The sequence below is a fragment of the Stegostoma tigrinum genome, chromosome 36 (assembly GCF_030684315.1).
Source record: "Stegostoma tigrinum isolate sSteTig4 chromosome 36, sSteTig4.hap1, whole genome shotgun sequence".
NCBI lineage: Eukaryota > Metazoa > Chordata > Chondrichthyes > Orectolobiformes > Stegostomatidae > Stegostoma > Stegostoma tigrinum.
In genome coordinates this window covers 5,460,256-5,475,723 of record NC_081389.1, presented here as the reverse complement: position 1 = coordinate 5,475,723, position 15,468 = coordinate 5,460,256, and the positions used below count along the sequence as shown (strand labels likewise).

The window sequence follows — 15,468 nt, the reverse complement described above, 5'->3', positions numbered from 1 at the left end:
CTATTTGTTGCAAGAAGTAAACATATACGACTGTCAATTCAGAAGGTGTCACTGCAGTCTCCATTACTACAGTAGATGCACAAGCCTTGCCAAAGTTACTATGCAAGACAATGCATTGGGCTCCATAACCCTCTTAGTCATGCACTGAAGAACTCAACGTACAGTGTTTAAATCCACACCGTTTGCAATCTAGATTTCAGCTTGGTAAGGAATCTAATTCAACATTCTCCCAAAAACCAGGCTGTCCCTACTTCTTGCCTGTGCATATTAACCTGAGGCACAGGCAAGAACTGAATGTGAACATCCAACGCCTCCCCACAACAACGTACAATATCAGAAGTTACAATCACTGAAGGTTTTTGATCAAGAAGCCAACATTTTACACCAATCCTGTAGAAACTCAATTTATTTTACAGAAATCACCTGTGGGTCATCAGGAAGAAAAACCAGAATGTGAAGTAATGATAAAATCACAAACTCACAACATGCTTGTTTTTTTTTTATTTTAGGGGCATGTCATACAAATAATTTTAGATTCTTGGAGTCCGGAAGGCCATTCCTACCGAAGGCTGTGTGACCTGCAGATTGGACAGGCTGCCAAAGTCCTGCAAGAGAATAAAGGGATCACATTGAATCCAAGGCAGATAAAATCCACCCATTATACAGGTTAGCTCAGTAATCAGCAAGATCAAACCAGTGAGAGACCTTTCAGCCAACTGTGACATAGAACAGAGATTTGAATTCCATCCACAGGTGTCCCACAGAACTTTACAAGATACACAAACTACAACATTGACAGTTCAGTTATAAGTCCAACTTAAATGTGTCTACTGCAGTGCCCCTGAAAAGCTTCACAGCACGGGAGGGCTGCGTTAATTTTCACCACATGCTTTCTGAATCCTATTCATTGGAGGAGGCAAAGTCTTATGCTAAAAATAGATCTGAAAATCTATCGGGCAGTCCTAACCCAGAATTAAATGTGATCTTAATCTAAGTTTCCATGCAGACTCCTGACTGACAACTTCCATGACAAATGGAATGCCTCTCCCTTTGAGTCAATGGGAATTGAATGGAAAAGCTAGTGGAACAGGGTTGAGCTACAATAGGAGGAAAAACAAGAATAATACAAACGCTACTGTCCAGGCACAAAATCAAACACAATAGGAAAACTAATAGTTTTACGTATGTTGGTACAGAGTTTATCATCCAACTCTAAGTTCCAGTGTTAATGTTCGATTCACCTGGAGCCCCCAGAGCACACTGTACGGATTAAATTTTTGGCAGAGATCTGTAGCTCGGCTCCATCCAATGTAAGGTTGTTGACCTGCTTGCTGAACTGGCTTGTTTTTGTTTAGACATTTTGTCACTATGCTATTTCTGGCAATTTTTAGCATGGTGACGAAACGTCTAAACAAAAACAAGGCAGCTCGGTGAGCAAGTCAACAACCTCACATTGGATGGATAACAATAAGCTCGTGCATCCATTCTGGGATCACAGATTTAGAAAATCAAACCAATAACTGGAATCTTGATTAAACTTGCTCTATTTCAATGTGTATCTGAAGAGTGGACAATGCTCTCAATTGTCCTAACCCCAGAATAACATAGAAAACAACAGGGCTGATTCTGCCAATGCTCCTGATCTGAGAGTACACCATCCTTCCAGTGTATTACTGTGAATAGCATTCTGGGAAAAGGGAGGACAAGAAAATAGTACGCTTCAAGATTTATAGATTCGGGCGTGGGAAGTGAATGCTCAGCTTCGTCAGACGTTAGTGTAGGGTGTGGTAAAGAGAAGTAATGTATTAAGAAAGGACTGAAATGCTTTCTAACCTCACAGTGGATGTTTTTTCTGCAATGTCTTCTCACTGACGATGATTGCTGCCCTTTCATGGAAAGCACAGGCTCTCACTACCATAATAATCTTCCAGTGTTGCCAAAATGAAGAATAGTGCTTCATGCATTATTGAACAATATCTCATTTTATATGCTCACCTGCGTTTTGAAAACTCAGACACAAACTCTTAATATTCAGCTGGTATAGATCTACAATTGTCAAAATTGGTCAGCAAACAAGCAGCAAGTTGATATGCTGGAGTCCAGTTCTGCAATTTGAGATAAACCAAAAATGGACTGCAACTGTAAGCCCTAACCTCTAAACTCGAATGGTGAAACGGCAGCAGTCACAAATCTGAGTCAGTTTGTTACATTCAAGCAGAGTCTAATTTACCACATGACACAAACAAGCCAATGTGAAGAGAGCATGCTCTTCATGAGTGACGAAGGCAAGCATTTCTAATGGCTTGGTCACCACTCTATGACGTCACTTTTAGGGAACTGTACCTCAACCCCTAGGTCTCTGTATTCCACAACACCACCACCCCCACCACCCCACCCCTAAGGGCCTTACCATTAACTGTGTAAGTCCTGCCCAATTGAATAAGAGGCCAAATCCTAACAGACGTCATAGATTTTGTAAGGGAAAATAACTGGAGGAAGGGAGACAGAACTGGTTACACATCCCTAATTGGCCATTGAAATACTTTACAGACTCAACAATATTGCTTTTATGTGGAATCATTCGTAGTGGCCCGTTCAGACAAGGACAGTAGATTTCTTTCCCTACAGGTCAGTTGAGCCAATGGAGTTGTACAACAATTGATGACAGTTTTTTGGTCACCTTTACTAAGGTTATATTGCAGATTTATTAAATGGAATTTATATTCCACCAGCTGTTGTGATTTGAATCCATGCCCATACAAGATCAACCTAAGCTTCTGGATTTCTAGTTCATGTCAAGACCACTGAGATTATAACAGCCATGGTTAGTAAGTTTGCGGGATGACACCAAAACTGGTGGTATAGTGGACAGTGAAGAAGAGTATAATGGGATCTTGTTCAACTAGACCAGAGGGCCAAAGAACAACAGATGGAGTTTAATTCAGATAAATGCGAAGTGCTGCATTCTGGTAAGACAAACCAGGGCAGGACTTACACAGTTAATGGGAGGGGCCTGAGGAGTGTTGTCAAACAGAAAGATCAACAGATGCAGGTATACAATTCCTTGACAGGGGCATCACATATATACAAGGTGGTGAAGATGGCATTTGGCACACTTCTTTTCAGTCAGAACACTAAGTACAAGAGCTGGGATTTCATGTTACAGCTGAACAAGACTCCACATTTGCAGTACTGCCCAGAATTCCAGGCTACCCTGCTATGGGAAGAATGTTATTAAACTGGAAAGGTCTTTTCCCCAGGCTAGGGGAGGACAAAACTACAGGGCATAGGTTTATGGGGAAAGGGGAAAGATTTAAAGTTACCTAAGGGGCAATTTATTCACACAGAGGGTGGTGCATACATAGAATGAGCTTCCAGCAAAAAAAATGGTAGAGGTGGGTACAATTACAATATTTAAGAGATATTTGGACAGGTACACAGACAGGAAAAGTTGTATGATACAGGCCAAACACAGGCAAATGGCACTACTTCAATTTAGAAGCCTGGATGGCATAGACAAGTTAGACCAAAAGGCCTTTGTCTGTGTTGCAGGCCTCTATTACTCTATGCTGTCACCTTCGTATACCGTGAAGGTTCTCAGTTCCTTCCACCTTCCCATCACTTCAGGAATCCAACCCATCATCAACCCATGCCACCGGGTTGTCAATGGAACAAGAGTGAGACCATCAGGCTTTTCCATCATTTGATACAATTATGGCTGATTGAACACTTCAATGCCTCTTATTTATATTAACACTATTAAGTCTCTATAAACTAAAAATTTATCAACCTCTACTTGCTCAAAAACTGAGCTTCTATAACCCTATGAGGGTTATAGAATTCCAAACATAACCCAGATCTTTTTAAAAAAAAAACTTCATTTTGGTCCTAAATGGCATCCTTCTTGCTTATTTATAAATTACGTTCCCTGATTCCTGACTTCCCAACCAGGAGAAACATCTTACTTGCAGCTATCTTGTTGATCTCTTTAAGCATTTTCTAAGTTTCAATTAGATCACGCCTCATTCTTCAAAACTATGGAGAACACAGGCTCTCTTTACCCAAGCTCAAGAACAAGTCTGATGAACCTTTGTTGCACTTCCTCTCTAACAAAATATCTTGTCTCAGATGAGACCAAAACTATACACAGTACTCCAGGTACAATCTTAACCAGCTCCTACTATTGAAGCAAGACTTCACTAATCCTACACTCAAATCATCTTGAGTCCAATAATGTCCTTAATAGCTTGTTACACCTGTGTTAGCCTTCAATTAACTTACTGATAAGGACATCCAAGTCCCTTCACACCTTTTATCCTCTCACCCTTGTAAGGACACTTCACCTTCACGTGCAAGTTTCCACCACAAGATCAATGCAGCATCTGTGTCAACAAGCCACAACTTCTGGAGGCTTTCAAGCAACAGCAGTCTAGAGGAATTACAAATTCTAAGCCTTGTGAAGGAACAACCATTCCCCATCCTACCCCTTAATACTCACCAGCAACTTCAGCATCTCCTTGGTATCCGGGTCCACTTCAATCATCTCTTGGTCCAGTGCAGAGACCTTAAAACATAGAAAACAGAGTCAGAATTCAGTGACCAGAAATAACACTTCTTTCAGTCCTATTAGAGGACATGAACTGTAGCAATGATTGCTTAGCATGCAACTTGGCTCACCAAGCAACATTCACACCAGGGTAGGATGCTCAGACCCCGTAGGGCAGCACACAACTGAAATGAAACCTTCAAGCCCAAACTGACAGCTCAAGCCCAGGGAATTTCTGTGGCACTTCAGGAAAACAGGTAAGTTACAGAAAACAGTCACTCCCTCAAACAATGTCAGAGAATCCAGTCACCCATACTGTTCCCATATGAGAGATCTTCCTGTGAACAACATCTACATTTCATAACCAAATAGTAACTGCACTGCTGGGCATGCTGCAGGTGGGATAGGAACTATGCAAATGCTTTCTTCTTCCAGAAACCTGGTCGGATATAACCTCATGCACAAACCCATCAACATATTGCTTCAGGGAAGCACCAAAAACCAATTCAAACCAAATAATAAGAAAATTCAAAAAGGCTTAAACCAAATGCAAAGACTCCAGTTAGACAGCTCTGAGATGAACACTGTGCAAGTTTCAAACTTTGAAAACAACAAACATACTCAAATACTGTGATCACTTGGACTGGATTAACCTGGGCAAGAATATTGTAACAGAAAACTACGTTTCTACTCATGCTTGTGACTGAATTAGCACAAGCTCTGAAGGCAAGTTATTCTATATTTCAGATTTAACTTCCATGTGTACAGTGTGCTAAGGTGGACAGTGCTGGCAACAAGTTAGAAGCGAAACAGAATCAAGCCAACACGTCAACAGGGCTCAGTCTTTTGATTGAGCTAAACCCTGAGCATGCAAAAGGCCCTGAAACAATGCTGAAGATCTAATCAATGTTTCATGTTTGGACTTGAAAATGAGTAGCACTGCATACTGCCGTTCAAACTGGGATAAAGATCTGGAAATTTCCTGTATTGGAACTGTCTACAATGTTGGGAAATAGCTCTCATGAGTGTAAGTCCAATGTTTGCTGTCTATAGTCGTCAGAGACAAACATTAACTATTTGGGTCCAGTTACACAAGCCATGCTAATTTGACACATCGGATTCATGTGTGCATGGGTTTCCTCCCACATTCCAAAGTCATGCAGGTGAGGCAGACTGGACATGCTAAATTGTCCTGTAGCATCCAGGAATATGCAGGCTAGATGGATTAGCCGTGGTACATATGACGTACAATGAGTACAGGGCCAATCTGTTCAATCCTTCCTCATCAGACAACCCCTTCGGCCCAGGAACCAATTCAATGGACCTTCGCTAGTAATAGTTCAATGCTATTATATCGTCTCTTAAGCAAGAAAAGCAAAGCTGTACACAGTACCGTAAATGTAGTTTGACTAAAGGAAACTGCCATAAAAATACTTCTAAGAGCAGGACATTCAGCTTAAAAAGACAAGTGTCTTGTGCCACAAAATTGTGCCTGCATGCATAGAGCACAGTGGATGAAACAGGCATAACATAGTTGGTATTATGGAAATATGGTTGCAGGGTGACCAGACATGTGAACTAAATGTTAAGGGTATATTTTGCTAACGATTCACTCATGCACTTGCATGTTGTTGGCTGGGCCAACACATTGCAATCCCTAGCTGCTCCTGCGGGCAGCTGAGCCACACATTGCTGTGGGTCTGAAGTCACATGTAGGCCAGACTAGGCAAGGACAGCAGATTCATTTCCCAAAGGACATTAGTGAATGAAATGGGAGGTTTTTTTTAAAAACAACAATTGACAATGATTTCATCTTTGGACTCTTAATTCCAGGTTTTTATTGAATTCAATTTCCACCATCTGTCAGGGCAGGATTTTAATCTAGGTTCCCAGAATGTCAGCTGGGTCTTGAAATTAATAGTCTAGCAATAATACTATTAAGGCCACAGCCTATTCAATTTTTAGGAAGGAACACAAAAAGGAAAAGGAGGTGAGATAGCCTTGCTGGTTAAAATGGACAGTAATGCAATAGCGAGGAAGGATATTAGCTCGGGTGAAGTGGAATCTGTATTGGTAGATCTTAGAAACAAAAAGCAACAGTAAGTGAGATTGGGGATTGTGTGTAGACTGAAAAACTCTAGTGATAATACTGGGGAGGCACTAAAAAGAAAATTAGAGAAGCAAGCAATAAAGGGACCAACAGCAGCACGGGTGACTTTAATCATGTTATAGAATCCCTCCAGCGTGGAAACAGGCCCTTCAGCCCAACAAGTCCACACTGATCATCACAGCATCCCACCCACCTAATCTACACATCCCTGAACACTACGGGAAATTTAGCAAGGCCGATCCAACTAGCCTGCACATTTTCAGACTGTGGAAGGAAAACCGAGGAAACCCACACAGACACGGGGAGAACATGCAAACTCCACACAGACAGTCACTGAGGGTGGAATCGAATCCAGGTCCCTGGTGCTGTGAGGCTGCAGTGCTAACCACTGAGCCCCCACGCTGCCCTACATAATCTTAGGGCACGTCAAATCAGTTACCAAGCTGGACATGAGGAATTCCTGGAGTGTATACGTGATGATTCCTGGAACAGTACATGGAGGACGAAGAGAACATACCATCCCAGATTGGGCATTGTACAATGAAAGAAATAAACGGCACCCTTGCTGTGCAAGTTCCCTTGGGGGAAACTGGCCATATGATAGAATTCTTTGTTACGATGGAGAGTGACAAAGCTGATTTCGAAAGGAGAGTCCTTAACCTAATAAAGAAAACTACAATAGTACAGGGCATGGGCTGGCTATGATAAACTGGGGAACATTATTTAAAGGGATAATGGCAGCTAGGCAGTAGCAAACATTGCATGGAGGAACTGCAACAATGGCTGATTCCTTTCTGGCACAAAGATAAATGGGAAAGGTGGCCTGACCATGGCTAACAAAGGAAATAGGAACAGTATTAGATTCAAGGACGGGGCATACAAATTAACCAAAAAAAAAAGCAGTGGACTTCAGGATTGGGAGCAATTTAGATTTCAGCAAAGGAGAACAGAAGGAGAGAATAAAGCTTACGAGGAACATACAAACTGATTGCAACAGCTTCTGCAGTCACGTGAAGACAAAGTTTGGCAAGGACAAAAACAGGTTCCTTAAAATCAGAAATGGGGAAGTTATCGTGGAGTACAAAGAGACAGCAGACAAATTAATATTTTGCTTCTATCTTCAAAAGGGAGGACACAAACCATGTCCCAGAAACGCTGTAGAACACGGTATAGTGAGATGGCGGAACTGAGGTAAACCAGTATTAGTAGGGAAATGGTGTTAGGGAAATTAAAGCAATTAAAAGCTGGCAAATCATCAGGGCTTGATACATCTACACCCCAGTGTACTTAAAAGGAAGTGGCCCTAGAAAGAGGCACTGGTGGTCATCTTTCAAGTCTCTGTAGACTGTGGAGCAGTTCCTATGAATTGGAGGGCATTTAATAAAGAAGGTTCGAAAGAAAACAGGAAATTATAGATCATCGAGCCTGCCAGTTCATTATCAAAGCTTTAATAGCACAGTACTTGGAAAACACTAACAGGATTAGAGAGAATCAGCACTGATTTCAGGTAAGAAAATCATACTTGACTAATTTGAAGGAATGTTTTGAGGATTTAAGTAGTATTTAAGGGGAAGTCAGTGGATCTGGTTTATTTGGGCTTACAGAAGGTTTTTGATAAGGTCCCAAACCTGAGATGAGCATTTAAAACTAAAGCATGTGGGATTGGGTGTAGTGCACTGAAACAGATTGAGAACTGGTTAGCAAACAGGAAACAAGAACAAAGAGAAGAAATAAACTGATCTTTTTCCAAGTGGGGTACTGCAGGGATCAGGGCTTGGACCCCAGCTATTGACAATATATATTGATTTAGAGGAGAACAAAATATCAAACCTGTAGGCATGGAGGTGATACATGGGACAGTGTGGTGCGAGGAGGATGCAGTGATACTTTAGCGTGAGTGGGCAAATGCATAGCAGATGCAGTATAATGTAAATAAATGTGGGGTTATCCACTTTTGGAGCAAAAACTTAGAAGGCTAAAGAGATTCGCTAAATGGTGATAGATCAGGAAAAGGAGGGTGCAATGAGACCTGGGTTTCCTTGTGCACTGGTCACTGAAAGTCAGCTTGCAGTATGTATGAAGAAGGAAAATAGTGTGTTGGCTTTTAAAAATAAAGTATCCAAGTGCAGGAGCAGGAATGTCTTGTTTTACAGGGTATTGGTGAGACATTTTTCTCCTTATCTAAGGAAAGATGTTCGAGCTCTGGAGGGAGTTACAAGAAGGTTTACCAGACTCACTCCTGGGGTGGCAGGACTGACGCATGAAGTTTGACTGGATTGGTTTGGACTATATTCACTGGAGTTTAGAAAAATGGGCAGATGCTACAGAAAGGAGAAGGAGAGCGCAAACTCTCATAAAAACTCATAAAATTCTAACAAGACTACAGTAATTCCAAATGACCAAGGAGTCCAGAACATGATCACAGTTTAAGGATATGGGGTCAGCCATTTAGGGGTGAGATGAGAAGAAATTTCTTCACCCAGAGTGGTGGGGCTGTGGAATTTTCTACCACAGAAAGGAGTTGAGGCTAAACACTGAATGTTTTCAAAAAAGAATTACATTTTTGTTTAGGCTGAAAGAATGGAACACGGCAGGAACAGGATACTGTGTTGGATAATCAGCCATCATTGTACTGAATGGTAGAGCAGACTGAAAGGGCTGAATGCCCTACTGCCATTCCTATTTTATACATTCAAGGGAAGACCCCCTTTTTAAAACAGTGCCCCTTATTCCAGCCTCTCTCTCACAAGGAGAACCACCCTTCAGCATTCTCCTTCTCCAGTTCCTTCATGATCTTATTGGGATATTTATGATTTTACCTCATTCTTATAAACTCCAATAGATAGAGGTTCAGACTATGTAACATTTCCTTTTAAGATGAACTCCCAATCCAGATATCAAGAAGAATTAACAAACAATCTGAAAACTGGGTTTGTGCTGGCACGCAGAACAGTCAGCATCTGCTAGACATCAAATCATAATAGGAAGACAGTGGAATGATGCCACAGAATTGAACAACAGCACCAGTGGGCCAAAGTAACCCCATAATGTTGTGCAGCACAACATCCAAGATCTCAGATGGCAGGGATGCAGACTCTTATTTACTCTCCACACTACAACTGACTTGCTACAACTGTTATGGTGATTATTGGAAAAATGAACTCAAGTGGGTCTGAAAGCCTCCTATGTTCAAATCCAAATTACAATCAGAGTTCGGAGGTAGAATGGTTCACCTTATTTCAAATAGATAAGAACCTCCAACATTGGTCATTTACAGCCAACTGGAGTATTAAGAGATAATGGGAACTGCAGATGCTGGAGAATCCAAGATAACAAAGTGTGGAGCTGGGTGAACACAGCAGGCCAAGCAACATCTCAGGAGCACAAAAGCTAACGTTTCGGGCCTAGAGCCTTCATCAGAAATGGGGGATGGGGGAGAGGATTCTGAAATAAATAGGGAGAGAGGGGGCGGCGGACCGAAGATGGATAGAGGAGAAGATAGATGGAGAGGAGAGTGTGGGTGGGGAGGTAGGGAGGGGATAGGTCAGTCCATGGAGGACTGACAGGTCAAGGGGGCGGGATGAGGTTAGTAGGTAGGAAATGGAGGTGTGGCTTGAGGTGGGAGGAGGGGATAGGTGAGAAAAAGAACAGGTTAGGCAGGCAGGGACGAGCTGGGCTGGTTTTGGGATGCAGTGGGGGGGAGGGGAGAATTTGAAGCTGCTGAAATCCCCACTCACACCGTTGGGCTGCAGGGTTCCCAAGCGGAATGAGTTGCTGTTCCTGCAACCTACAGGTGGCATCATTATGGTACTGCAGGAGGCCCAGGATGGACATGTCGTCTAAGGAATGGGAGGGGGAGTTGAAATGGTTCGCGACTGGGAGGTGCAGTTGTTTATTGCGAACTGAGCATAGGAGTTCTGCAAAGCGGTCCAAAAGCCTCCGCTGGTTTCCCCAATGTAGAAGACGACACACCGGGTACAGCGGATGCAGTATACCACATTGGCGGATGTGCAGGTGAACATCTGCTTGATGTGGAAAGTCATCTTGGGGCCTGGGATCGGAGTGAGGGAGGTGGTGTAGGGGCAGGTGTAGCACTTCCTGCGGTTGCAGGGGAAAGTGCCGGATGTGGTGGGGTGGGAGGGGAGTGTGGAGCGGACAAGGGAGTCGTGCGGAGAGTGATCTCTCTGGAAGGCAGATAAGGGTGTGGTTAGAAAAATGTCTTTAGTGGTGGGGTCAAGCTTCCTAAGCTTGCAATTTAAATTTTAAAACTCCCCAGACTTCAACAGCATACATGCATGACACCAATACTCACTAAATCCAGCAGACAGTAAACTGGACTGAAGAGAAACTTACCTCAGGGACATAGTTGTCCCGCCTCTCCCTCTCTTCCTCTTGCAGTTTGATAGAGATGCCTCTGACAGGTCCACGCTGGATACGCTTCATTAAGTGTGTCACATACCTGGGTAAGTCAGACTGCATTTCAATCAAAGAACAAAGAAACCTACAGCACAGGAACAGGCCCTTCAGCCCTCCAAGCCTGTGCCGAACAAGATCCTCTGTCTAACCCGTCATCTATTTTTTAACAGTCTGTGTCCATTTGCTCCCTGCCCATCCATGTACCTGTGCAAATATATGTTAAAAGACGCTGACATGCCTGCGTCTACCACCTCCGCTGGCAACGCGTTCCAGGCATCCACCACCCTCTGTGTAAAGAACCTTCCACGCATAATCATTGTATCTACCAAGTTACTAAGCAATTCATCACCAGCTTCCACTTTGTAGACTTCCCAACTGAAGACTCAACCTCTAAAGGTCTTATTTGAGCTAATAAGAGTATTCCTCTTTCAAGTGTCACCCAAGGGTCATTTGGAGAACATTTTAAATTTCAGACTTTCAACTTTCATTTCCCAGTACCACCAGCCTCCAGGTAGTTCAATTCAAAATGATTGCTGCAGAGGAAGAAATATCACCTTATTCCTCTGCTGTTCCAACAGTATAAGCACCTTCACCCTTAAATGGAGATTAGAACAGAAGGACTCTCTCAGATCTGGACCCAAGCCCAACCCAGACCACATCACAGTGCAAGTCCCTTCCCCATTTTAAATGGCAATTCCATTTTAACAACCATAAAGCAACAGATCAACAGCACTGAGGAAGATCCTGCATTTGATTATAACAGAACAGATGAGAGGACTTTGATGAAGTGAGTATATTTGGAGCAGAATCTAAATAGATCAAGGAGAAAAATAAATAATGGAATAATCTGATACGCAGATTCACAATGATCCAAGTAACCTCACTCTGGACTGCATGATTGCCTGAGCCAACAATGTTCAAGTAAGACTGGACAACGAAAAAGACCTGCAACTGGCCACAACACTTAGCTCCTCTGACAAGGGGTGGTGGGGAGTAACCAGAAATGTCCCAATTTACAAGTTAAGTGAAATCAAGTCTGGGATCAAGCCCTGTGTGCTCACCTCTGCCATTCCCACTAGACATGGCTCATAGGTGAAGCATTTACCCAGCACTTTTTCATATGATTTGCAGGTTGATAACAACCCATTTGGTGCAAGCAACACAGTATAAGGAAAAGCCACCGCTCTCACTTCCTAGCCATTCTGTCAATTAGATCCAGAGGGTTAACGAGGAAAACACAGATACCTACCCTGCGATTTTGTTGCGAAGTTTCTTGCTAGGGATAATGGCGATTTCCTCGCAGACCCTCTTGTTGGTGTGGAAGTCATTGCCAAGGCGGGTGTAGTATTTCTCGATGATCACTCGAGCAGCTTTCTTGACTGTCTTAGTTCTGACACGACCCTGACCAGGAAGGAGAAGACTTCATTTAAAAAAGCATGCTTGCTCCACAACTCTCATAATCCAAGAGCAATAAAAGAGCAACATCCAAAACAGTTTGTGGAATCAGAAGTGTTTAACCAATACGCTCGTCTCTCAGTTTGGGGCTAACAACTGTACTTTTACATTCCAGATAAACCCAGGAAGAACAATTGGCTTTCAAACCCACAGATTCCCACATCCCCAAGACTGACAATCTATTCAGCACCTATAGCTGAAGAACAAGAGCCAATTTATTGATCAGAGATAATGGGAACTGCAGATGCTGGAGAATCCAAGATAACAAAGTGTGGGGGTGGATGAACACAGCAGGCCAAGCAGCATCTCAGGAGTTAGATGAACTGTTCATCCAGCCCCACACTTTGTTATCCTAGCTAATTTATTGGCTTTCTTAAAAAAGTCAGGCAACAGACCCAGCCTTCCATCATTTATAGTAGAACATAGAACATAGAACAGTACAGCACAGAACAGGCCCTTCAGCCCACAATGTTGTGCCGACCATTGATCCTCATGGATGCACCCTCAAATTTCTGTGACCATATGCATGTCCAGCAGTCTCTTAAATGACCCCAATGACCTTGCTTCCACAACTGCTGCTGGCAACGCATTCCATGCTCTCACAACTCTCTGCGTAAAGAACCTGCCTCTGACATCCCCTCTATACTTTCCACCAACCAGCTTAAAACTATGACCCCTCGTGCTAGCCATTTCTGCCCTGGGAAATAGTCTCTGGCTATCGACTCTATCTATGCCTCTCATTATCTTGTATACCTCAATTAGGTCCCCTCTCCTCCTCCTTTTCTCCAATGAAAAGAGACCGAGCTCAGTCAACCTCTCTTCATAAGATAAGCCCTCCAGTCCAGGCAGCATCCTGGTAAACCTCCTCTGAACCCTCTCCAAAGCATCCACATCTTTCCTATAATAGGGCGCCCAGAACTGGACGCAGTATTCCAAGTGCGGTCTAACCAAAGTTTTATAGAGCTGCAACAAGATCTCACGACTCTTAAACTCAATCCCCCTGTTAATGAAAGCCAAAACACCATATGCTTTCTTAACAACCCTGTCCACTTGGGTGGCCATTTTAAGGGATCTATGTATCTGCACACCAAGATCCCTCTGTTCCTCCACGCTGCCAAGAATCCTATCCTTAATCCTGTACTCAGCTTTCAAATTCGACCTTCCAAAATGCATCACCTCACATTTATCCAGGTTGAACTCCATCTGCCACCTCTCAGCCCATCTCTGCATCCTGTCAATGTCCCGCTGCAGCCTACAACAGCCCTCTACACTGTCAACGACACCTCCGACCTTTGTGTCGTCTGCAAACTTGCTGACCCATCCTTCAATTCCCTCGTCCAAGTCATTAATAAAATTGTACATTGATTCTTCATGTTGAATGTCCTTTGAATGTAGTCAGAGTATCATAGACACATTTTTCTGAAGGGTCTAGGCCCAAAACATCAGGCTTCTGCTCCTCTGATGCTGCTTGGCCTGCTGTATTCATCCAACTCTACACCTTGTTATCTCTACCATAGACACAATGCTGCTTTTAAAGGGAAATCAAGGAGCACTGCTTGGTTAAACTACTTCATAATACTGTCAGTCCTTCGAAGGGCTAAAGAACTAAACATTTAAGCAATCAGTGCCATAGATCTGTAGCGAGTTCTTTTTCACCTAGGTATCTAATTCCTTTGCAGATATGCCATTCAAGCTGCTTCTACCGCCCTTTCAGGATGCACACTGGATTATATCAACTTGACACATTCAAATGATGCTTAACACCTCTGGCTCTTTGCCAATTAATTTTAACCTGGTTGCCTCTCTGTCCTATTTACTCTAGCCTAACCTCGACTATATCTCACCGTCAAGGAGCATTCAAACTTCTCCCGTATTTATCTGTAGGGGGCAGGTTGCTGTCAGCCTCCACCTGCAGCCACCAGGAGCACAGATTGAGGGCCTGGAAATACTCGGGGAAAGCCCAAGGCCTCTGCCGGGAGTCAAGTCTCTTCCGCACACCCTTCCCCAAATGGTCCCCCTGAGTCCTGGCCGAGAGGCCCTCGATTAGAGCCCCCTTTTTCCACAGAACCCTCTTTAATCGTCCCGGGAGGAAGGCCACGGGTATCAACACGGCAGCGGAGAGTCACAGCATCACCCTCCCCCCTCCAACAAGCCCCTCTGCTCCATCGGCCGCTTGCTTCCCGATAATATCTGCGGCTAAAGATAGCCGTGCGAGTTCTCGATATGCCCACAAAGCCGCTAGCGGATTTAGGGCTGTTCTCATAGCGGATGGAAACAGATTCAGTCCCGGGTAACTCTAACAAACCCACCATCTTGGATTGCAAATCGAAGAGAGCAAGGGCTGCTGGGAGCGGCTGTAATGAGGACCCGAGCGCTCGGCTGCCCAGCGCACTGCCTGACCCTAACTCTCCCAGAAGTTCATGCCCCATTCATTCATTAGGTTAGGTGGCCTGCTGGTGCGAGATGCCCACAGAGTGGTTCAATTCCTGTGTCCAGCTGAGGTTGTCACAAAGGACTCCCTTCTCCTGAGGCACAAGTAAACTCGTCTTGTATGCTTCAGTATAACCGTTATATTCTTTTACAAGTTTTTTCCCTGTGTTCTCCCTCTGCGTTTCCACAAAAAAAGACATCTGTAAGTCATTTTTGAAGTGGAGCCTCACTTGTAAAATAGGATGCATAGCAGCTGATTTGAGCACAGCAAGCTCCCACAAACAGCAACCTGACATGTTCCTTCATGACTTTATTAAGGGATAAATATTGGAATGGCCACTCACCTGTTCATTTTATAAGAAAGAACACAGTTGCACTGGAAGTAGTGAGGAGAAAGGGGTTGGGTAGAGTTCACATAGGAAGGAAACCTGGAATTAGCAAAACCATTTAAACTCAGCATTGAGTTTAAACAGATGCCATTTACAGGCCTTAATCCATGAGGTGAGAGTCA

At 43.5% G+C, this 15,468-nt stretch overlaps 1 protein-coding gene across 1 annotated transcript; it reads right to left on the bottom strand.

Moving 5' to 3' along the window:
* Nucleotides 1–486: 486 nt before the first annotated feature.
* LOC125446931 (small ribosomal subunit protein eS17) lies at nucleotides 487–14,946 on the bottom strand. The gene is made up of 5 exons (XM_048520947.1): nucleotides 14,837–14,946; nucleotides 12,322–12,473; nucleotides 11,010–11,115; nucleotides 4,499–4,564; nucleotides 487–605 (listed from the first exon to the last, which is right to left on the bottom strand). The coding sequence occupies exons 1-5, from the start codon at nucleotides 14,837–14,839 to the stop codon at nucleotides 531–533; spliced, it is 402 nt and encodes a 133-aa protein (XP_048376904.1). The 5' UTR covers nucleotides 14,840–14,946; the 3' UTR covers nucleotides 487–530.
* Nucleotides 14,947–15,468: the final 522 nt, after the last annotated feature.